This window comes from Mobula hypostoma, chromosome X1, assembly GCF_963921235.1.
Source record: "Mobula hypostoma chromosome X1, sMobHyp1.1, whole genome shotgun sequence".
NCBI lineage: Eukaryota > Metazoa > Chordata > Chondrichthyes > Myliobatiformes > Myliobatidae > Mobula > Mobula hypostoma.
In genome coordinates this window covers 43,454,256-43,479,769 of record NC_086128.1, presented here as the reverse complement: position 1 = coordinate 43,479,769, position 25,514 = coordinate 43,454,256, and the positions used below count along the sequence as shown (strand labels likewise).

At 38.8% G+C, this 25,514-nt stretch overlaps 1 protein-coding gene across 3 annotated transcripts in view; it reads right to left on the bottom strand.

Annotated features, from left to right (window-relative positions):
* Positions 1-25,162, bottom strand: part of LOC134340455 (neurabin-2-like) — a 257,627-nt gene extending 232,465 nt beyond the window's left edge. For 2 of the 3 annotated variants that reach the window (XM_063037745.1, XM_063037743.1), the window contains exons 1-2: positions 25,059-25,162; positions 16,202-17,870 (exon numbers count right to left, since the gene is read on the bottom strand). In XM_063037745.1, coding sequence (XP_062893815.1) covers positions 16,202-17,731 — 1,530 coding nt within the window. In that variant the 5' untranslated portion in view covers positions 17,732-17,870; positions 25,059-25,162. Of the gene's footprint in view, positions 1-16,201; positions 17,871-24,773; positions 24,922-25,058 lie in introns of those variants that run through there. The other variant, XM_063037744.1, reaches the window with a different exon arrangement.
* Between the last annotated feature and the right edge of the window lie 352 nt (positions 25,163-25,514).

Here is a 25,514-nt window from a genome sequence, read left to right as displayed (position 1 = left end):
TCAGTTTCAAAATGTAAACTTTGCACGAGTTAGCATGCATGTATCAGAACATAGTATATTGACTAAAGACCTGGATAAATTTACAAGTTTTTTTAAAGTAAACAAAAACAATTCATGGGATATTAGTTGAGCTCCCAGACTGATTTAACAACTTTATATGTTAGTATCAAAAATGTCAAAGTTATTCACTAAACCTAGTTTATTTTGTACAAGGCAAAATATTCATACATGTGTAAGGGGGTTTTGTCTTTTATGTTACTGTGTAGGCTAATTAAAATGGCTTCCTTGTTATGTTATACATAGGAATGCTTCTTTGTTATGTTAAACGCTGAGAAAGTCCTTCCTGCTAGCAGATTGTTTTGTATTATCTATTGATATGAGGACGAATGAACCAATTGGGATAGTTGTTATGTTTTTGGTGTATTTGAAGATGCTGTATGAGCGGGGTTTTGGGGCAGAAGGCAGGAAAGAGAGTCAGAATGGACCAGGTGCTGAGAGTCCGCTAACGGGGTTGGACCCCGAGTGAGGCATTCAGCAAGGAGGGGAGACGGAGATGGACTTGTGTGGAGCGTCTGGTCGACCACCGTTGTTGGTCCCAGGCAGCCGGTCGAGGTGGTCCGAGGAGTCACAGGGTGAAGAAGAAGGGTCCTTGAGCTCCAACTGTTTGTGTACAAAGAGATTGAACTTTGATAAGTGTGGCACCTTTTATTTTCCTTTTATATTTTATTCTCTATTAATTATATAGTTCCTGTAATATCTATAAACTGTAAATCATTTAATTGTATCTGGTGTATTGTCTGTTATTTGGGCCAGGTGGGGTACATCACACAGCATCCACACAAACTATGACCCAGTTTGGCGGGGCCGAGGGCTGTTTCCCTAGACGACAGCGAGCCGAGAGACCCTGAGGCTGGCCAGGGGGGCTACACATGCTTTGATTTTTCATGTCCTCATGGGTGATTTCAATACCATTTATGGGATTGAGAAGGAAGGAAAGTGGTGGTGCGTTGGCACAGTTAGTGAAGCTCCTGCTTCACAGCTCCAGCATCCTGGGTACACTCCTGACCTCTGGCACTGTTTGTATAGGAATTATACATTCTTCTTGTGACCGCTAGGCTTTCCTCCAGGTCCTGCATCTTCCACCCGTGTCCCAAAGACATGCTTAATTGGTAAGTTAATTGGTCACCACAAACGGCCAGGAGAACCAGAGCAACTGATGTGCATGAATCGGTTATAGGAAATAAATGGGGGGGGGTGGGGGGAGGAAATGGGTTAGGATCGATGTACTTATTGCAAATAAGGCTAATCTAATCTTCTTAAATATTATGGGGCAATTTCTAATTCCCCACCTCCTACTAGGTACCAACACCATTCTCCCAAACAACACTAAATATCAACAAAATTTCCTGTTCAAGACAAGAAAATATTTTGACAAAGAGCTTTCTACAGTAACAAAAATTTCCTTTCTTAAGTGGAGAATTCACCATTCACCTCACTAAAATCCACTGATGACCCATAATACATAAGAAAGGTGCAATTGTTACTGCCAAAAAATAACTCAAGTATTGCTACATTCATTCTGTGGCGTGATTATTTGTTACAATAGTTTTAAGTAGATAATTGCACCTTAATGTACACGAAGGATATAAGTACAGGTGTCCCCCGCTTTTCGAACGTTAGCTTTACAAAACTTCACTGTTACAAAAGACCTACATTAGTACCCTGTTTTCGCTAACAGAAGGTGTTTTCACTGTTACGAAAAAAATCAGCACGCGATAAAAGGCAGCGCGCGCCCTGAGCAGCCGCTCTCCCCCGGATTCAGAACGGCATTCTCGCCAGCATTGCTTTAACTCGTTGCATTAAGCAGCCGTTTGCAAGATGAGTTCTAAGGTATCGGAAAAGCCTGAAAGAGCTCGTAAGGGTGTTACACTTAGCGCAAAACTAGATATAATTAAGCGTTTCGATCGGGGTGAACAAAGTAAGGACTAAGTGAGTTTGGCTTGTGGAAGCTGACAAAGATGATGTTGAAGAGGATTTGGCATCCCATGACCAAGAACTGAGATGAAGAGCTGATGCAATTGGAAGAGGAAAGGATAACAATCGAAACCGAATTCTTTAGCGAAATGAACGTGAAGCAACTGCATGAGATTTTTGCTGCAATGATAAAGTACGACTTTAATTTTGAAAGGGTACGTAGGTCTAGGGGATACTTGCAAGATGGTTTGAGTCCTTACAAAGAACTGTATGATAGAAAAATGCACGAGGCTCAGCAGTCAAGCAAGCCTTCCACATCAGCCACAGCAGACGACGAACCTCGACCTTCGACATCGAGGCGGGCAGCCATAGGAGAAGATGAGCTGCCTGCTCTAATGGAAACAGACGACGAGATGACACCCCAGTGTCCCATCACCCCAACCCCCGGGCCGCGGACAGATACCAAATCGCGAAGAATACAGCGGTAGCCGGAAGGCACCCAGCACATCTTTAAGAAAAAAGCCGAAATAAACATGCTAATTAATTAGGTGCAATCGGCAATGATCTGGGCCGACAATTACGTGTCAGGCGGCACCTAATTAATTAGCATGTTTAATTCGGCTTTTTTCTTAAAGATGTGCTGGGTGCGTCCCGGCTACCGCTGGACCCCTGCGTGCTTCGTGGCAATGTATTGGTCAGCGGCCCGGAGGGTGGGGGCCACTGCACCACCCCAACCTGCGACGACTCAGTCTAACACACCATCATCAGTGTGCTCGGCGCTGTCCCGATTCCGGTAAGTGATACTAAACTGTACATACATTATTTCTACTTTATATCGGCTGCATAATTTTATGTATTATTTGGTATGACTTGGCAGCTTCGTAGCTTAAAGGTTACCGGAGAGAGTGTTTTTGCCAACAGTACTTGCGTGAGATTTTCTGCCGAGAGCGCTCGCATGAGATTTTTGCTACGGAGAACAGTGCCGGCAATGATTATAGAGAAGTATTTCTACTTTATATAGGCTGTGTATTTATCATATCATTCCTGCTTTTACTATATGTTACCGTTATTTTAGGTTTTATGTGTTATTTGGCATGATTTAGTAGGTTATTTTTGGGTCTGCGAACGCTCACAAAATTTTCCCATATAAATAAATGGTAATTGCTTCTTCGCTTTACGACATTTTGACTTACGAACCGTTTCATAGGAACGCTCTACCTTCGGATGGCGGGGGAAACCTGTAATGAAGTCAGTTCAAATGGATCATCTTTCTACCACACTGGAGACTCCGTTGAATCTACCACATGAGAACTCTGATGCTGGAAATAAATAACATTGTGATCTGTTCATTAAACATAGTTGATGAAACTTTTCAATAATTGTATATGAAATTACAGGAAAGTCCATGAAAGATTCAGTATTGAAAACTGTTTTTGAATATACATTACTTAGATTTTGACCAATGTACAGACAAGGTCCTGAAAACAATCCAGAATCTTCACACTCATTTTGTAAATAGAGATCAGTCGAGTGGGGTCATAGTGTGCTAGTACCTACTATTTCATACACCGGTAGTAGCAGATACTTTGACAGAAAGGATTTTGCTTCAGCTTGAAACCAAGCACAGAAGTCCTGTCAGATTGAACGAAGCAACTGCAGCAAGTTTTGTTTGCCAATCTTGAAACATTGGCAAGCAAATACAAGATTTGGCAAAATTGTAGGAATAAGCTACCAAAAAACTCCTCTTCAATCAAATGATTTCAGGTACGCAAACAATTCCACATGAAATAAAAACAAGAAGCAAACATACTCAACTTTTATCTCTCAGTAGATCTCAGTGTCCAGCTTTGCACTGCAACTTGTATGATATAATAATAGTCATTAAGTGCTTAGTAAAGAGAAAAAGGTACTCTAATATTCCAAGCTTTGGCTCTGACTCTAAACAGGCATCGGAAGATAATGCAGCAGCACAAAGTCCCCAAGCAGTGCTAATAAAAGGGCCAACTTCAGGGCACAGGCCCTTCCCAGAGTTTATTCAACTGAAGAATTATAGATGTGATGATCAAAAGGGAAACACAGTTTAGTACAAGGAAAAATTCTAACAGTGAAATGATTAAAATGCATGCAAATAATTCAGAACGTTCAATGCCATTAAGACTCAGATGAATTCTAACAAAGGAAACATCAAATCAAGACACGAGAGAACTATTATTAAAGTGAGCAATAGTTTTCTCTCATATGTATGAATGAGGCATTGTGCAACACAAGTACTGAACAGCTTTTGGCTCCTACCTATGCAAAAGGCCTTGCAGAGAGCACACATCCAGCGCTAACAGCTCCATTTATTTATAATACTGCATGTTTCACCTTATAATGGAGCTTACTGTTCTCTTTGTGCAACACAAACCTGAACTGGGAGTGGGTTGGATATCCCAGTGCATCAGCAAAAGGACAAGCATTTGACTATGTTTGATCTTTATCTTGAAAATCAGGCAATATTATTTGCAGCTATAATTTACTCAAGAACTAAAGTTAGTTGTTTAATTAGCAAAGCTACTAGATGCATAGTGCAGAAGGTGAATACTAGAAAAAATTTAACAAGTGAAGCTCTCCTTGTTTATTACCAAATTATGCCCAAGCTAAAAGTTAACATGTGATGGTAGGTGTTGTGTAACCTTAATACCACAAAATATATTATGACAGTTATGTATATTATGTACAAAGAATTTTAAAATAAGAAAATCAGACCATAAGACATAGCAGAATTAGGCCATTTGGCCCATTGAGTCTGCTCCACTTTTCAATCATGGCTGATTTATTTTCCTCTCAAAAGATTCATTTTCTTGCAGATGAGATTCACAATAACTACAAAGAACTACATAGAATCAATGAAAAGCCACACACAAAGATGAACAAACAGCCAATGTGCAAAAGACAACAAACTGTGAAAATACAAAACAAAAGAAAAATACTAAATAGTAATAAATAAATAAGCAATAAATAAAGAGTACATGAGTTGTAGAGTCCTTGAAAATGAATCCATAGGTTGTGGAATCAGTTCAGTGTTGGGGTAAGTGAAGTTATCCCCTCTGGTTGAAGAACCTGATGGTTGAGGGGAAATAACTGTTCCTGAACCTGGTGGTGTGATACCCGAGGTTCCTGTATATCCTTCCTGACAGCAGCAAATCTGGACCCTCTCCAATGCCAGCAGATCCTTATTTTTTCAGATACAGGGCCCAAAACTGCTCACAATACTTCACATGCAGTCTAATCAATGCCTTATAAAGTCTCAACATTACATCCTCGCTTTTATATTCTAGTCCTCTTGAAATGAATGCTGACATTCCAATTGTATTCCTCATCACTGACTCAACTTGCAACTTAACCTTTAGGGAATCCTGCGCTAGGACTCCCAAGCCCTTTTGCACCTCTGATTTCAGAATTCACTCCCTGTATGTAAAATAGTCTATGCATTTCTTCCTTCTAATGAAGTTCATGACCATACACTTCCTGACACAGTATTCTATCTGCCACTTCTTTGCCCATTCTCTTTGTTTAATTTGGCATCCTGGTCAGCACAGATAACATGGGCTGAAGGGCCTGTTCCTGTGCTATACTACTTTATGTTCTTACCAGCCCATAAATGTCTGCTTCTTGTGATTTTCTGCCAATATTCTCCTAAGAGACTTGAAGGAATGCTTTAGAAACCTTTGTAAGTTTGGAATTCTACATCAAATCAAACATAAGACAGCATATTCCACCATGTGGGCTACACACAACCAATTCCTAGAGCAATCTACTAAAAATAGTCAAAATAACATGGAAACATCACATGTAAATCATCACAAAAATGACATTTAATTATCATGCTTCATTTTTCTAATTATAGAAATAATATAATTTCTAATTATAGATGTCATAAGAGTGCACACAATTCAAATGAAAATGAACTAAAGCCATTTTTTGCATTAAAAACTGAATTACTCCAAACATTTTAACTGAGGGGCATAAATAACATAGCAGAGCAGGAACTTAAGGCTTCTGAAATTATTACATAATTGGAGAGAATTGCAAATAACATGTAGAGCTCAGTAGTTCAGACCACAAACCCATCACAGAACTCAATTTATGTGATGAGTGACCTTCGAATAAGTTGCAAAATGGCCACCACTGTTCAAATTTTACTAACATAAGCACAAGCTACAAAGACTGTGACATAAAAATGCTTTCTGTGCCAAAATAGCGATTTTATGAATTTGCGATAGATCACATGTCAAAGTGTAATCGAAATTCAAATGAAATTCAAGGTCCCTTGAAAGATTCACCATTGCCACTAAACTTCAATTAAGACGTCATGTAAATTAGTATTACCTCAAAATACTAGTCTATAGGATGGCTCCGGGCAATTCCCTAGGTCAAATTATTAAAGGAAAGGAAATTAGTCATTCTTCTACCACAATATATTCTAGCTGCAATATGCACAAACTTTGGGAGATACAACAAACACCAAGGCTGCTTCGCCAGAGGGGCAAAGTAAACAAGTGTCACCTGTGGCTTAGTGGGTAGCTCTTTCACTTCTGAATTGGAAATTTGTGGATTTGGTCCATTCCAGGGATTTGAATCAGGGATTTACACTTCAATACCGGCTGACCAAGTCTTGCATTGTTGGAGGTCCTGTCTTTCCGATGAGAGCCATCTGCTCAGCCAAGTAGATGTACATGTTTCAAAAATCAGAGGACTTATTTCCCACTGTCTTTGACAATATTCATTCCACAATCAGCGTCACCAAAAAAATGTTTACTTGATGATAAACACATTGCAGAGAGCAAGCTTCTACAAAGAGCCAGGTGGCTGGCACATTTTGAAAGCCAAAATGGTACAGATAATGGACATCTAAAATAAAATTAGAAAACGCCACAAGTACACAGCAGGTCCTGTGACTTCTAAGAAAGGAGAAACATAGTTAGCAGATCAGGTCAAAGGCTGTTGGACCTGAAACATTAACTCAATTTCTCTTTTCTCCATTACTGTCTGATCTCCTGGGTCCTTCCAGCATTAGCTGTATTTATTTCACACTGTGACATTTTGGGCCCTACAAGTGGCTACAACTCAGTAAGTATTGAACATAAGCCCTGAAGTTCTGAAAAACTACTATAGGTCTGCCTTTCCTTTTTTTTTGATCAAGGGATGATATATTACAATTACAAAACTAGGCCTTCTGTTCTTTTTATTGCCTAAACACACAAGGTGAGGGTGAAGCCAGACTGAGTTATAGTTCCTCCCAGTCAAACTGCTCTGACTTGCTGAGCTCTCTCATGTTAGTGAATGAAAGCAGTGCAATCAGTCAGCTGTGGAACAGTGCCCAGCAAGTATAACAACAACTTCTACAGCCAATGTAGAAGTATGTTTTATAACCTCCCTTCACTCCTGCAACAAGGAGTTTCTTCAGAAAAATTCAGTGCTTCACACTTACCCCAGCTACTTTCAGCACTTGCTACTGAGGAGGTGTGGGTAACTCAAAATACAGCTTCCCATAGACAGGCAGGTGTACTGGAAGAACACTCCAGTAACAAAAACAGTCAAACTAACCAACCAAGCACATACCCACAAATATTTAGAAGTTTTGTAAGCTGCCTGCAAAACGTCACTGTGTATTGCCAGCTCCATCTTGATTTATTTCACCCAATGATGGATCTTCAATCACTACTGGAGCTCAAAAGGCACCTGAAATTTACTGAGCCAAAACACTTGCAGAATCAAGCACCAAACTCATATTTATCCTTTCTCTGCCACTTCATAAGTCATCCTAAAGATTTGTAGCTGCTCTGTCCCTCCAACCCAACTCCCCTGGGTTTTTACCCTACAAAGATGCCCTGCATTTTAGCTCAAGTAGACATCAAACTGTGAACATCACAGTTTCATTTCAAGCAGAAGATGACTTTAAGGCAGGTATATTCCAATTTGCAACGCATCAAGACCATGCAATACTGTACACATGATCAAAAACGTTTACGTCCCTAAATGCATAGAGATCTGAATTACTGAGCAACACACACAAAATGCTGGAGGAACTCAGCAGGTAGCATCAGCACGACCTTCAAAGGGTTTCGGCCCGAAATGTCAACTGTAATTTCCCGCCCCCACCCCCACAGACGCTGCCCGGCCTTCTGAGTTCCTCCAGCATCTTGTGTGTGTTGCTCAGATTTCCAGCATCTGCAGATTTTCTCGTTCGAGATCTGATTTACTGGTGGGTTATTACATTGTGCATTATGCTACTCCTGGTCTTTAAAAAAAAAACTCCACAAAGAATACTGGGTAAGGACTGCAGCAAAACATCTGTGTTATCTTTAAGTGATAAATGATTACTTTCCATCGCTTTACCATGTGTGTCATGTTTAAAAATATATAAAGTAATACTTACATCTTACTGTTTATCTGCACTGCACTTTCTCTGTAGCTGTAATGCTTTATTCTGCATTGTTACTGTTTTACCTCAATGATCTGAACTGTATGGTCAGTATGCAAAGAAAAAGCCTTTCACTGTATCTTGGTACATGTGACAAAATAAACTTATTCTATTTCCAAGCTATTCTGTTAACACACACATATTTCCAATGTCAGAAGACTGGAACTATCATTCATTTCAACAACTATTCCACTAAAAATACAAGGCAAACCTTAAAAGTCATCAATGCAACACAGCAGTGAAATATGTTGAACTAGAGACAGCCATATTGCTTTAAAATGCATTTATTCAACTAGTAACTAAGATAAAATCTATACCAAATAATGTCTAAACTTGAATTTACCGAACACCACTTAAGTAGCTACAATTCATACAGAACTACAATTGGACTTAAGACAGAAGAGCAATGTGAAATACCTCAGCTGTCACTATCTTGCTAAATCAACTCAGCTCCGAGTTCTACTGCTGACTCAGTTATTACAAAACTCATGTTATTACTCAGTAATTCAATTTGACTGCACAATTTCTGCTTCCTCGATATTGACTTTCATTGTTCTCCATGTCCAGTACAAGACATATAGGCCTTATAATCCAGCAGGATCTTCAATCTATTTCTGTGGTCACATCAGAAAGAACAATGTCCTCTTTGCTTTATTTGATTACAGAACATTTTTAATATATTAAGAAACAACCAATTTTGGACTGTTCTCTTCTTCCCTAAATAGTTACTACCAATTGCAGCAGAATTGCTTACTTGGATATCTGATGACATTTCAATGTTGGAATCAAAAAAAAGTTATCTTTCATAAATAAATACTCTGAAGCACAGTTGTTAATTTATGAGTTCTTCTCAAACCAATAACACTAATTTTATAGCCAAGAATAAAATTCACACATGAAGGTTCTCTGAATCAGCAAAGTATAATCTGAGGAATAACATCATTTGGCTTGGCAACAGAAAATTGGAGCTTCATTGGGAGAGAAGTGCCCAGCTGGTCTCTTCCAACATTTGTAAAAGTAGAGCAATATGTTGTCACCTACAACCTGGAGGCACAATATTCCAAGCAGAACTTCTGGAAATTGTCTCTTTATTCGGAGGACGGATGCAATTTTTTTTTTATTTACCACACATTGGGAAAATTATTTTAAAATTAATAATCCATCTTCCATAGATTTCTCAAGCTTTAGTGAACCACTGTTAGCCACTTCATGCGTACGAGCCAATTAATTTTAAACTGAGGAAGATATCCAATGAGATAGACAACAGACTTGTACAACCTTACCAAACACATGCCCACAAACATCAACAATAATTCCTCAGTTCAGTAATCTATCTGAATTTTGAACTCTTTCCATTTCTCTGTGAATGCTTAAATAATTCGATGTTCATATGTCTCATTAATCAATGCATGTGTCACATTTGTATTGCTTCCACATGGATTGTAACAAATGGCATATCAATCTAAAATTTGTGGAAAGAACAAAAATGTTTGCAATAATATAAAGTCATTCACCATTTCTATATACTAAAGTGTTTGTTAGCAACTAAGCATAGTGTTGCTGATGCTCTGATATTGGAAAACACCAAAAATTGGGTGAGGGATAGCCCCAATACCAGAAGTGAAATAATGACCAGATAATCTTCTTTTAGTGTTGTTGGGTGAGGAATAACCTTCAGTTCTTCTTCATGGTAGTGACTAAGTTATTTAGTTAGTAACCAAAAGCTTAATGATCCAAAGATGAGGTCAGATCCCAATATGCATACATCTTGCGCAAACCTGCCTGGTTCATCAAGGTCCCCACATGGAACAAAGTCTGTTTTCCTTACCTGCCCTTATCATTGTTTCATGAAGTTGTCAGTGACACCTACAGCTCATGGAAATATGAGCAAAATGTGGAGAATAATAAGTTCTTATGGAATTTGTGAAATATGTAAATTGCTATCAACCTGTAACAGCATATCCAGATGTCCTGTTGGAAATTGTGCTCTCACAGGATAAGCCTAGAGATTTGACGTATAAGCCATTCACTCACAGTCTAACGCTGAATGATCAACAGATTTACTTACTGACACTACCTTGCGTTTTCTCCGTTGACCTTCTGCACACTCAAACAGCCAAATTGCCCACTCGAGCACTGTGGTTTCTTTAAGGTAATAGAAGCTTAAAAATTAATTTAGAACAGAGATCTGTTGCAGACAATTCAGTTGGTAGATCACTGCTGGGAAATTTTCCAGGTGCAACAGCAGACAAATATTTATCCCTTCAGTACACTCCTGCTCTGTATCAGCAGTTCAAATTAGATACTGACAATACTCTACCCTTATGTGGTTATGTTACTTTTGGAAGACTAAAGTCATCATCTTAGGCCCAAACTCCAATGGCATTAATTCTAAAACTGCCCCCCCCCAAATTTGCCCCAACTCTGACCACAAAGGAAAACAGACCATCTTCTTCCTTGGTATCCATCTGCACCAAAGTTGTGCTTCTGTTCTTATATCAACTCCACCAAAAAAACATCCTGTTTCTTCCATTGTAATAATAATCTTTGCACCTCCCTCCACCGTGCTTTTGTTCCATCTCAAATTGGTGACTCCAGTGCTCTCCAGCTAGTCTCCCACCGTTCCATCCTTCATAAACTTATCCACCACTCTGCTGCATCTCACACCAAGTATTGCTCACTTTTTGCCCCTTTGGTCATTGATCGACATTAGCTCGCAATCTGCCAATGCCACAAGTCCATTCATCACCTCACTCTCTATGGTGTCATCCAATCAATGTGTCTGCTACTCAAGTTACTAACACATCTCTTGTTCCCTTCTCCCAACCTCAGGGTCTGTGTCTTCAAATGTCCCGGCCCCAAAGATTGGAAATCCTTCTTCAAGCACACTGCATCTCCCCTCATCTTTATCCTACATCGCTGATGTGCTTAAGTCCTTTCTAATAGTTTCCTTCAATTATTTTTGTCACTTTTGTTCAACAACATGCTTGTGACATATTCCTGCATTACTTGTGCTCTATATGAGATTTTTTCATTATATTCTTGAAAAATCACAGAATATTCTTGTGCATTCATCATGGGTGTACTGTAAAAAATAATCACTAGTTAAGACATGCAAAGTCACTATATGAATAGAGTGCATCTTTAATTATCAGGCTATTCCAGGGAAAATAGCCTTGATGTTTTAAATACAAAGTTTGTTGGGGCAGTTTTTTAAAGTTCTAAATAAAGCAGAAAAGAACAAATTACTGAGCATAAGTAACTTCACCAATCAAGCACAAATATTACTAGCCTAATGAGCAAGTGCAACAATCACCAGGTTAGATTACCACATTCAAATGACAGATGAAGTTTAGTTGGGAGACTGGTAGAAAATTACAGGTTAGATTTTAGTTCTGGAAGCTGCATTTAAATGTCATCAAAGCAAGTATGTAAATCAGTGTCAACTTAGTACAAAGTGCTTGTGTGCTACCAATTATTTGTTCAACAAAAACATCACATACAAAAACAGATTTTCAGCTAGCCAAGGCTGGAGCTATTCAATAAATTCTATTTTCTGTTCTTTCCCCATAACATCATATGTTATTTTTCCCTTCAACCATTTCCATGAATGCTTCAAACAGTGTATGTTTATACACAACTGAGGCCTATCCAGTGAGTTAGTAAAAATTCAGCATCACTGCCTTAATCTTGTTTTTGAATGTGTATTTATTTTTCAGGATGTGGTTTTGGTAGAAACGCCTGCATTCATTACTTGTCACAAGTTGCCTTTGAGAAGGTGATGGTGAGTCACTTTGTTGAACTGCTGTAGTCCTCCTGATGCTTCTGGGATTTACTCAAAACCATGTTGAAAGTTTAGCAATGTATTGCCATGTAAGGATGGTATATGAATTGCAGAGGAACTTGGGGGTAGTGATGTTCTCATGCATCTGGTATCCTTGTCTTTCTTGGGAGATGCTGTTGGTCTAGCCCAGGAGAATAACCGTAGTGCATTTTGCAGCTGATACATGGTGGATGCGCTAAACCTCAGTGAACCAGTCTTGTACATAATGAAGTCTTTGGAGTATCAAAAGACAAGTCACTAGCTGCAAAATACCGAGCTTCCGCTTTGAGCCATGACATCTATATGAGCAATCCAGCTAAATTTCTTGTCAATAGTGGCCCACAAAATGTTGACAATGGGGGAAATGGCAATGGCAGTAACCAATTTCCCTCAGGATCAATAAAGTATGACTATGACTATTGAATGTTGAGAATACGTGTTCAGACTCTTGTCTTGTGGAGTGCTGTCATTGGCTGGCACTTCTTCAGTGCCATACCCGAATATGGTCAAGGTATACCTGCACACAGGAATGGTCTGCTTTATCTTCTGAAGAGTTGCAAATGGAATCAAGTGATGCACACTTATCAGTGAACCTCACCATTTCCGACTTTATGATTGATGGAAGGTCAGTAATAATGGGGCTGAGTTTGGTTGAGCCAGAGGAATTCCTATTATGATATCTCAGAGCTGGAATAATTGATACCTAACTATCACAAACATCTTCCTTTGTTAGAGTATGATTCTGTTCACCGGAATTCTTCAACTTCAATGCCCATTGACTTCAGTATTTCCAAGACTCTTTGGTACCCCATTTGGTCAAATACAACCTTGAAGTCTGTTCTTTCACTAAAAGAGCTTAATCTCAATTATTTAGTGTTTTTAAAAGTTTTCTTAACCTGACCTCTCACCTTCAAAGACATGTGTCCACACAACCCCTGCTCCTATAAGCCCTTTGGTATTCCTACCTCCGAACTCTAGTGACACAGATTCAATCCTGACTTGCAGTGTTAGTTGCATGGAGATTGCAGATGGATTGTATAGGATTCCCTTTGGTGTTCCAGTTTCCTTACATACCATTCTTGTTAGTAGGATAATTGGCCACTGTGCAGCTGAGCTGTTGGAGAGCCAAGGTGGAGTTGATGAGCATGTGAGAATAAATAATTACCGGGAAATGAGTGTGGCGTGGGACTAGCAGAATTGGTCTGTACTCCATCATAGACTCAGTAGGCTGAATGATCTCCTGAATCATATGGGAGAAATGTAAGGGATGTTACATTGATTTGTATTGTCAGCAGTTAGAGATTTGTGGCCAATCCAGGAGAAATGAAATAGCAGACAGACTATTCAAACACTCACCAGTAATCACACTGCTACAAAAAAGGCTGATAACATATGTAGCAAGCATGGCACAAGCAGGCAAAACTTCCAGATATTGATGGGGGGGGGGGGGGAGGAGGAGGGAACAAGTACATGGAACAATGGAGCAGCATCCTATGGAGGAAGAAGGCCAATGGACAACTTAGTGGGACCCCAGTTGCCCTCTCACCCAGGTCACCTGGTCAACAGCTGATGAGCTAAAATGGGGATACACAACAAGTAAATGAGGAAAGAGACAGACCATCCAACATCTTATAGTCTTCCACATTTGACAGACAATAAAGTGGTCTTCATAATTTTAAATTTCCATCTATTTCACCCCTCCTTAAGACTGTGACAAGGGGAGATGAGTCAGATGGATTTCCCAGTTTCTCTCAGCACTTTACAATTAGAATGAGAGGATATTTTATTACATCCTTCTGCTGCGCCCCGAACTTGGTTGAGATTACACACCAAGGAAAAAGAGACAGTATGAATTAGAAAGCCAAATGGCCTCATCTCATGCTAAACCATCCTGTAATCCTATGTACTACAGTGACTCATCTGCAGACTTCAAAATTATACATTGGATACCTAAATGCAGGCCAATCATAACATACAGGGTGATGTGTATGGCACTGTACATCTCCATCTGAACTGCACAATGCTTAACAACGTGTACACTCCTGCTACTACTGGCCTTTTTAATTCCATGAATTTTACTTTTTCTAACAGGTCTTGTGGTATTATGCTAATTGCCTTTTCAAAACAAAACACACATCAACATAAATATAAATCAAAATATTAAAGACTTAAGAAAATTTTGCAACCAACTGTCCACAGAAAGCAGAAATAGCTAGTAATTATTTTTGTGCTGTAAATTGATTAACATAGTTTACAATGAATTTACTAAAAATGAAAAAGGCTTTATTCACAAGTCCACCACATCCTGTCTACATACATAAATGACCGCACTTCAAAAGTATTTCACTCCTCAGGGTACAGTTTACTGTATAATAAGTATTATTAGAAATTATATTTACACTTCATGACAAAGAAATACACAATTCATTACCTATTTACTGGTTTCACTGAAAGCATCACAGAAAAAACATTACTTTTTAAAAGGTTTGGGATCATGTTGCACAATTAGACAATACAAGGAGTGATCCTGTGGGCAAGCTCCAGTTAAGATGGAAGAGGCAAAGTCTGGGATTATTTAAGAATAAATGGATGTTGTGATGAGAATGCAGGGGGGTTGGGGAAGGAGACTGCCCATTTTTCCCCCAAAATGGATAAGCCTGGATAACTTGGGCTTTTTTCACCCAGTCATATCCACTGTTAGATCATCTAAGTAAGAGTACAGCTACAGGAGATAGATCACTTTCCATGAACTTTAAAATTGGTATTCCAACTAATTAAACAATATCTGAAAGTAACCACTTTCTTTGTTCAGTAAATGTCCTGGTTAAAACCTACTAGTGGAAAATGTCTTTAAATTTAAGTCCATTTCCTCCTGCATTAGAAACGGTTACACAGGAAGTCTTATTAATGCCCCTTCCTGTTATACGTAGGAACTTCTGTGGTGACCAGTTCAGAATGATAAGAATAGTGAAACCAATAAACTTTATAGGTTCAATATGCAATGTTCTCAGTACTAGACAAGTCAGAAAGTGGCTTGTACACAAAAATGCCCTGCTAAACCAGTGATATGTACAAAATAAAGCACATTTTTAAAAAAAATTCTGCAACTCTGGAAGATTTTTATTTCTAACTAGCAGCTAATGAAAGAAAATCTAACTCCAGGCTTCATTCACCATTAAATACCCAACAACATATAACAGCATCCCTACAGATAATCTTAATCAGCAATACATAAACATCATGGAGTAACAATATACTCTTGAAACAGAGAGTACATGTATAAAGATATAGATTACTCTATGGATGAAAAATATTTTATCTCAATATTTCACTTGCCTTCTTCAAAACACAGTACTGATTTAATAATCAGTTAAGTATAATAAATACCAGTTCCAATTTGCATAAACAGCTAAACTGATCCCGCCCACCTACAGAAACACCAATGAATGCAGGTACTAATTTCCATGGTAACAGGATACCTAGAGTTAACAGCATGTTAGAACTACTTGTAAAATGTCATTCTCCTACTGAGAGTTACGATTCAGGCTGCAGGATCATTCAAAATCTCAGCCAATCAGTTAGTTGGATAATAAAAATAATTAAAGTGAATTCTGTAAAGTTCATATTATTAGAACTCGAGTTGTCCATAAAGTAAGCAACATGAGAAAAGTTGTTTTCCAATAGATATGACTAAATCCACAAATCATTTATTGTTTTTTAATTCTTAAATAATTATCAATACCAGCGAAAATAGTATACTAGTCGTAGAGCGTCTAGTGATATTTCTCTTCATTCTCTTATCTTCCACTTAATACTTAGGGATACATTAATGATAACAACTATAGCAGTTGTAAATTTGTAAATCTCCTTCATTTATGTTATTTCATGGCATGATTCTATTTACAAGCCCTGGCTAAATTTTCATTTATTGGACTTACTTTAATTGATGCTGTACTGAAGCGAATCTTCCTGTGTGGAACAGGCTCCTCTTCGTCAGATAGCCCAGTGATTTCTGAGTAGCCACTTTCAGGTTCAAATGCATCATCCTCATCATCATCCAGACAACTTCCTTCTGATTCATCACCTACCCCACTAAAGGCGCTAATATCCACCATATCAGCCTCCGAGAAGTCTTCACCTTTTTTGCAATGGTCATCTCGATCAATGTCATTTTTGGCTTGTTCTCCATCTTCAAAGGAACCAGCTTTCGACGACAAAGACTCCTCCGCCTGATGTGTAATCCCCTCTGCAGACTCCAATGATGGAGGCTGCAAATTATCCAAGCATTCCTTCGGAAGATTTCTATTTTCTGAATTAACATCCAGGCCTGGTGCTGTGGCGTCAACCAACTGAGGCTCACAAGTCTCTGAAACAGCTTCTACTGGCTGTAAGCCTCTGCCAGTTTCAAGATCCTTAGGGGCAAGTTCTGAATCTTTTTCATCGTCTGTAGATTTAGATTCCTTCTCCAACTCTGCAGTGTCTTTCACATCCACAGGTCTAATTTTCCTCACCTCTTCATTTTTTTGTGACATTTGTGTGGACGCCACAGGCCTTGTTTCTTTCAGACTGTCCCCTTGTTTCACCAGCGATGCCAGCTTCTGGGCTAGATTACTGCTGGATGGAGATCCAATCAACAACTTATCCGTCTGTAGTTCCTCACTTTCTTTTCTGAGTTGGCTAGGGCCTGCAAGATCAAGGGAGAAGTCACCATCGCTGTTAGTCCCACTGTCTGTTTTAAGTGTATCCTGTTGGCTTTTAAGAACTACTTTTGATTTTTTTGGGAATGGTTTTGTGTTGAGTGAGGAGGTGCCATGCCTGATCACCTTGTCTAGGACACCAGCCTTTTTCTGATGTGCGCCACTCTCAAAAACTGCACTGAGCTGGCTCACTGTGGGTGAGATAGCTTCGGTCTCCAGGCTGTCTAGGGACTCGGTACTTCCATTGAATCGAACCACCACATCCAGCTTGCTGTCCTTGAGACCAGCCCTCTCCTTTTTCAGCAAGATTCTGTTGGAAAGGTTCTTCTCTTGGATGTTCTTCTCAAACATCTTTCTGGTCTCCTGAAGCTTGGAGAAAGGTCTCTCGCTCTTGGTGTCAAAACGGCTCACTCTCTCTGAGACACTGGTGCCAAGTTTCAACAGGGCACTGTGGTCCACGTTTTCATTGAGGCTGCTGGCTCTGGGCAGAGACAGGCGCACAGATCTCTCCTTGCCTTTGGCTGGGATGCCAGTCGCCTCGTTAGGGGTGGTACCCATCTTCTGCAGGAACATGTTTTTAATCCTGTGCACGTTAGAGCCGTACTTCTTGCCCCGGCTCTGCTTCTTGCCCTCGGCATCCTCGTCCGGCTTTTCTTCCCCGTTGCTCGTCTGACTGGGGTTTTGCAGAGCCTGGATCTCTGCCTCATAGGCATTGCGATGGGGAGAGGGACTCCGCAAGCTGGCTGGTGAGGATGCTTCAGTCTTCATCATGTTTAATTCAGCACTCTCCTTATCCAGATCTGCATAGTTTCCGAAAGCACATTAAGAAAAAAAAATACACTCTACAGCACAAGACTCAAGGTTTCATTCTGTCGAGCTCAAGAAGGCGGCTTATCCTGTAGCTCTCCATCTGAAGAAAGGAAAATAAAAACTAAAATAAATCTTAGCAATAAATCAGCAAATACACATCAAAGAATGCACGCCGTGTGGTGGATTGCAAACATGTAATCTGTTTGATTGCATCAGTTTGAGTACCAAATCCTGATCGCTTGATCTTTCTGCATTATCAACCAACAGTGGATCAACCGGGCTCTCCCTGGGTCCTAGGCTCCACTATATGAAGTTAGAACGCTGTTTAACAATTTCAGGGCATCTATTGGCAATGCGGTCTCAGCCAATCAGTTAAGGGGGGGTGGGGCTGTGTAGCAGACAATATCATTTTACTCAGTAAATTTGTTCAGAAAATGGAGTCTGTTTAAAAGTTAATGGAAATAGAATTTAAGTCTAAATGCACAGGTACTGCAGAAATTGACAAATATAAATTAGGTGCATAAAATAATTCCCAGGCATTTACTGCAGTGTGGGCACCAGGCTTGACAGAAAGGGGATTAATCCAATCTGCACTCTAGCTGTGGATATCATTCAAATTCTATGCAGCTACATGCCCATAGTGTTTGAATGTGTCATTTCTTTTTGTTGATTTGAGCAGATATGTTTACCTCAAACCCACTTTTTAAAAACATCTAAGCATCAAAATTTCAGCATCTTAAATATGACCTTGGATTTTATATCTTAAGTTTACTAAAATGTATCTAAATTCATGCAAAAGCCAAACTCTGAGCTGCATTAAAACTTTGGCAAGCAAATTCAACATCTTAGAAAAAGAAATAAAAACTGAGAGATTCTGGAATAAAAACAGAAATGACCTAGTATTTGTGATTTAGTGACATTTTCAAATATTACATTGTATTCTGTACCCCTGTAGAAACCGCCTTTATTAGTTTAAAAGTTTATAGACAGTACACTGTCATTAACCTGCTTGTCAGCACAGAGAACAATGCAAAATTTATACATTTGTATTATCTTAATTATTAATAATGGCACTCTAACTTACAAATATCTAAAATACACTGCTAAATACAATCTAAGAAGCAAAATATTGACCAGAGTACTCATACTTCCTCATTAATGGACACTTTGTCTACAAATGGGATTTTATACAATGTGGAACTCTAATCAACAATAATAATGGAAAAATAAATCTTTCAATTATGACTTTTTGAAAAGGAGGAAGTTTCTTATTTAGAACATGATAGTGGTATTTATATTTAAATAGAAGGTATGTTAAAGAATTCTGAACCACACAGTTATTCTAATTGTACTTCCCTGAAGCAGATTCCTAACCTAAAGATGAACTTTCATAACTTTTCTGAAGTAGCAATGAGCTATCTAAATTTTCTATAAAGTCCTAAACAACAAAAAAAGAGATGGCATAATAGTGTAGCAGATACTGGAACATTTTACATTGTCAGTGACCAGGGTTCAATTCCACCATTGTCTGTACATTCCCCGTGAGCACATGGGATTCCTCTGGGTGCTCCGGTTTCCTCCCACAATCCAAAGACTTAGGTTAGTAGGTTTTGGCTCCGGAAGTGTGGTGACACTTGCAGGCTGCTCCCAGCACTTCCACAAACTGAGTTGGTCATTGACACAAATGACATATGCTTCATTGTTGAAGTGACAAATAAAGTTACTCTTTAAAATACAGAGGCAAAGTTAAGCTACTTAATCCTTTTCCTGCTCTAGTTTATAGAAACTAGATAGAAAATTGGTTGGCAGACAGGAAACAAAGAGTAGGGATTAACGGGTCCTTTTCAGAATGGCAGGCAGTGACTAGTGGGGTACCGCAAGGCTCAGTGCTGGGACCCCAGCTATTTACATTATACATTAATGATTTAGATGAAGGGATTAAAAGTAACATTAGCAAATTTGCAGATGACACAAAAATGGGTGGCAGTGTGAAATGTGAGGAGGATGTTATGAGAATGCAGGGTGACTTGGACAGGTTGGGCAGATGCATGGCAGATGCAGTTTTATATGGATAAATGTGAGGTTATCCACTTTGGTGGCAAGAACAGGAAGGCAGATTACTAACTGAATGGTGTCAAGTTAGGAAAAGGGGAAGTACAACAAGATCTGGGTATCGTTGTTCATCAGTCACAAAGTAAGCATGCAAGTACAGCAGGCAGTGAAGAAAGCTAATGGCATGTTGGCCTTCATAACAAGGGGAGTTGAGTATAGGAGCAAAGAGGTCCTTCTGCAGTTGTACAAAACCCTGGTGAGACCACACCTGGAGTACTGTGTGCAGTTTTGGTCTCCAAATTTGAGGAAGGATAATCTTGCTATTGAGGGAGTGCAGCGCAGGTTCACAAGGTAAATTCCCGGGATGGCGGGACCGTCAAATGTTGAAAGATTGGAGCGACTGTGCTTGTATACACTGGAATTTAGAAGGATGACAGAGGATCTGATTGAAACATATAAGATTATTCAGGGATTGGACACGATAGAGGCAGGAAACATGTTCCCGATGTTGCGGGAGTCCAGAACCAGAGGCCACGGTTTAAGAATAAGGGGTAGGCCATTTAAAATGGAGTTGAGGAAAAACTTTTTCACCCAGAGAGTTGTGGATCTGTGGAATGCTCTGCCTCAGAAGGCAGTGGAGGCCAATTCTCTGGATGCTTTCAAGAAAGAGTTAGATAGAGCTCTTAAAGATAGCGGAGTCAAGGGAAATGGGGAGAAGGCAGGAACCGGCTACTGATTGTGGATGATCAGCCATGATCACAGTGGATGGCGGTGCTGGCTCGAAGGGCTGAATGGCCTACTCCTGCACCTATTGTCTACTATTTATCAAGATCATGGCTGAATTACTTTGGCTATACTTTCCTGCCCTATCCATGATCTCCCAATACTCCTCTGACATCCATAAATCTCTATATTGAAATCTTTCCATGATACAGAGTTCCAATAGTTCACCACATGCTACATTTCTCCTCATCTCAGTTCTAAATGTTCTACCCCTTATTCTGAGACTGAAACTTCTGGTCAGCAACTCCTTAACAGAGGAAACACACCCCCCCCCCCACCATAATAACCCATGAACCATGTAAGAATTTTGTAAGTTTCAATTAGATCACCCCATTTTACTAAATTCCAGAAAATACAGCCCTAGTCTACTTAATCCCTTCTCAAAAACCAAGCTGCCCCTCCAGTAACCAATCTGGTGAACCTTTGTTGTATTCCCTCTGTGACAAAAACATCCCTTTTTAGTAAAGTAACCAAAGTGGTTAATCATGTTCCAGGTGTGGTCTCACCATGCCCCTAAATAAGTGCAATGAAAGGCCTTTACTCCAGTAGTTACATCCTCTGATAATAAAGGTCAATATTCTATTTGCCTTCTCAATTGCTCATTTCACCTGCATACTCGTTTTCAGTGTGGATGTATGATTTATGAATGTCTCCCTAGATGTATCCCTATAGATTAGAAGCATTAAGTACAAGTACCTTTTGAATATCAACATTTCACACTCTTTCACCATTTAAAACTACTCTGCTTTTTTCTATTTTGTATACTGGAGCAGATGACATCACATATTTCCACATTACATTCAATTACCTTGTTCTCACCCACTCATAGCTTCCTGCAGCATCTTTCTATCCTCCCTGCTCACAATCTTACACTCCATGTAATCAACAAGACACATATATAACATTTGACCCCCTCAGCCAAATTGTTGATATAGACTGAATAGCTGGAACTTAACATCCGCTAATCACAGGCTGTCGGCCTGAGAAACGCAGGTTTATTTCTGTAAGTGGTCTCTGCTATTAACCAGTTCTCGAAGCATGCCAGTTATTATTTCCCGTTCCACGTTAACCTTGCTTACCAATCTCACACTTCAATATATAGAAATCCTTCTGAAAAAGTCGCATTTACTCCCACTGTATACTTTCTCTCTATTAACTACATCCATTGGTATCCCCTTATCTAATCTTCTAGTCACATCCTCAAAGAACTCCAGCATGTTAATCAAACAGGATTCCCTTTTCTTAAATCCTCACTGATTCCGCTCAATCCCATTATTCTAAGTGATCTGTTATTACATATTTCCGCACTTTCACCACTATATCAGCACAAGTCTACCAGGTCAGTAGCTCTCCACTTTCCTTCTCTCCTTTGTTAAATAGTGGGGTTACATTTGTTACCCTCCAATTCACATGGACCATTCCACAATGTATCGAGTTTTGAAAGATGATAACCAATGCACCTACTATCTCTACAGCCATTTCTTTCAGAAGTTTGGGATGTAGGTCACTGGGTCCCTGGGGTTTATCAGGTTTTAATCTCATTAACTTCTTTTGTATTTTTCTCCTTGAATACTAATTTCCTTCTATTCCTTACTCTTGCCAGACATTTCATTCTCCTGTATTTTCTATCAGATTTTTTGTATCTAATTTCACGAAGACAAATGCAAAGTATTTATTTAATTTTTCTGCCATTTTCTTATTTCTCATGTCTCTGCAATGGACCCGTATTTTCTCTCACTGGTCTTTTCCTTTTTATGTACAATAGAAGTTATTGTAGTCTTTCATTATCTCATGTTCTGAGAATTCTTTAAAAGGTGAACAGAAAGTTGCTAAGACAAGGAATGCTAGAGATCAGTTGTAGAGACACACAGAGTGAAGAGAAAATTGAAGATCAGAAATGTATCTCAAAGTGCAATAAATTTTAACAAACTTGAAATTCCACAAAAGTCATATGCGGTGCCTAGTAACCATGTTCCCTTTCTTGTTTTTTTTTTCCAATCCTAGATGTCCTCCAAGTTATTTTCATAATACATTTGTATGTCTACATTTAGCATGGAAATTATTTATGCAACCTTGTCATGATTGAGTCACTTTGATAGCACAATGGTATTTCATTTGAATATCACCTAGCTTCTTAACCTGTTCCACAGGGATAATCCAGCTAGTTCTCTTGTCAAATTAGCATAGCCATTACCATTTACAATAAAATATAAAATCTAATATGTGAAAATAAGAGCAAAAAAATGCCACTTTGAAAATGATACTGATTTATATCTAAGGACTAAATAAATTAGTCATAACTCTGACTACAGAAATGATCTTTCAATAAAATTTCAGATGACTTTAAAAAGAAAACAATTGCTGCTTCTGGTTAGAAATTGTATATTACTTAAATGACTTGGAATTATCAAACAGATTAAATGCCCTTTAATACAAACTGACAATATAAATGGTCATTTAATACTGAAACTCCAAACAGATAATGTTAGGAACACTTAATAGGTCAGGTAGGATCTGTGGAAAAATAAACAGAGTTAATAAAAAAAACACTTCATTAGAACTTGGAAAGTGAGAAAACAAGTTAGTTATCTAACTAGACGTCTAACTGAGAAAATAAACTTGTTTTTATGCTTTCCAGTTCTCATTAAAGGCTGTCAACATGAAACATTAACTCTGTTTCTCCTTCCGTAAGTACTGCCTGATCTGCAGAGTGTTCCTGCATTTTCTATTAGTTTTCCAGCATTTTAGTGTCTCTAGTGTTCCCATTTTCAGCCTGGAACTGGATAAATAATCACTCAGAATCCATGGTACCTTTAGTTGTAACCTACAGAAGCTAATCTATAATTATCTATATTATAATCAGACCAGTGCTCAACTAATACCACTCCATCCTTATTGTATAAAGAAGGACATTTATAATAAAATGCTGGAGGAACACACTTAGAATGCAATCCTATTTATTTTTGTTGCAGTATAGTGCTTCCTCTGAATGAATTAAAAATTTAGAAAAGGTTAATGCAAATTGAACCTCCTAATCTTGAAACTCCTATGACTGATAAATGTCATTAAAATCCATTTAAATTACTCGAGCTAATTTGTATCTTAGCTGCATCTTCAGGAAAAAATGTTACAGGATCAGATACCAATACACTTCGCTCTTGCTACATTTCAAGTTTACTGGCCTTCACAAACATTTCCTACTAATTGTTCAATTGTTGCAGGAGACTAACTTTGATAGTTAAAGAGTATGTCCAGCTAAATAAAACTGTCAATCATACCACATATTAAACTTAATGAATGCTAATTCCTTACCACCTCCTTTCTCAACAGGCAGCATTGGGTACATTGTATCTGATATTAAAAATTATATGTTCACCACAAAGTATCCATTAAAATAATTAAAAGTGAATGAAATGTTAAGCTAGGGCCAACAAGTAGAAAATACTGTACTTTCTTTTGTAGAGCTATAAGGGAATGAGTGGTTTATTGCAAATAACCCATTGGCATCACACCTTCAATGACCAAAAGTTACAGCTCCCACAATCCAGTGATAACACTCTTTTCAGCGGCCCCTTGGTGACATACATTCTCATGTCCTGAAGTGCCAAATATAAAAGACCAAGAATGTAACTAGTTTTTGTATATTGGCGTTTTTTTTAAATTTCGACGACAGAGAAATGTTCAATCCTTTTCTAAATGGTTGGTTTGCTGAGTCAAGTTACTTCTCCTGAATATTTGATTCGGGAGTACATTATTGGATTTCGGTCGAATTATGAAGAAAAACTTCCATTTATATAGCCCTTTTCATGTGTTCAGGATACACCAAAGCCCAACTTTTAAAGTGTAGTCACCATTGCAGTGTAGTTAAACATGAATACACTCATAAATGTAATGTGTTAGGGGCTTTCATGTTCTGGCTCTCTCCTGGATCCCAATGCTTCAACCTATGGGGTCTTCTACATAGATATAAATTGTATATACACACTCGAGAAGCATTGCCGCCTTCAATTGGAAATGAATATGCATTATAGTAAGAAATTAATATAGATAACTATGAAAGTTTAAAAGACATTAATGTATATCGAGCTACAATTTAAATATGCATATTCATTTAAGGCATCAATACATCCAACGTACATGCATTTTACATTAATTCCGGTATACATACATAAATGTCTGCACCGCACTGTTGCAAATGAAACCCTGTAGTCAGCGGCATTGAGATCCAGAAGAGAGCCACTACACAAAAGGCCTGACTCCGCTGCGTTTCCTACGTGTTATTTCCCATTTCCCTAATAGCTGTCATTTCAGCCCAAAACGTCGGATCCGGTAAGCGTTACAAACAGGAAACGTTTACATATTAGATTAGGTTTCCCTTTTTTTTAATATAAAAAAAAAGAAAGCTTTGGTGTCGGTCTCATTCTGCAAATGCTCTGCTATTTCTGTGACTTACATAATCGTCCGTTTGCAGTTCTGCTCTCGGTTTTTGCAGTGCTGTTTCCGCGATGTGCCGCAGTACTGGGCTTTACCAGCCACACATGTCATACTGCCTTTAACCATCACAGCCACGCTGCAGGCGGAGCTTGTAAACAATACCCGAAAGTGACGTTGGTAGCGTCTTTGTGTGTTTTCTATTGCAAATTCCACTTATTTATTTTTAAGCGGAAGCACTAAATATGTGCTTAATTTTAATTAGCTCAATTCAAATATTATTAAGTGGTGCTGTCAAAAGAGCGGTCTCTTGCTTTTATTGTGACAAGGTCGTGTCGTTTGCTTCAGAACCCCTGGCTGGTCCAGGAAAATAACATTTTCCTTCGGCCAGGTAATGCTTTGTATGTCGGTTCCATCATTCAGCTGGAATGAATACAAAGATGTCACAGTGAAAAGGCTGTTCTATAAGCAATAATTT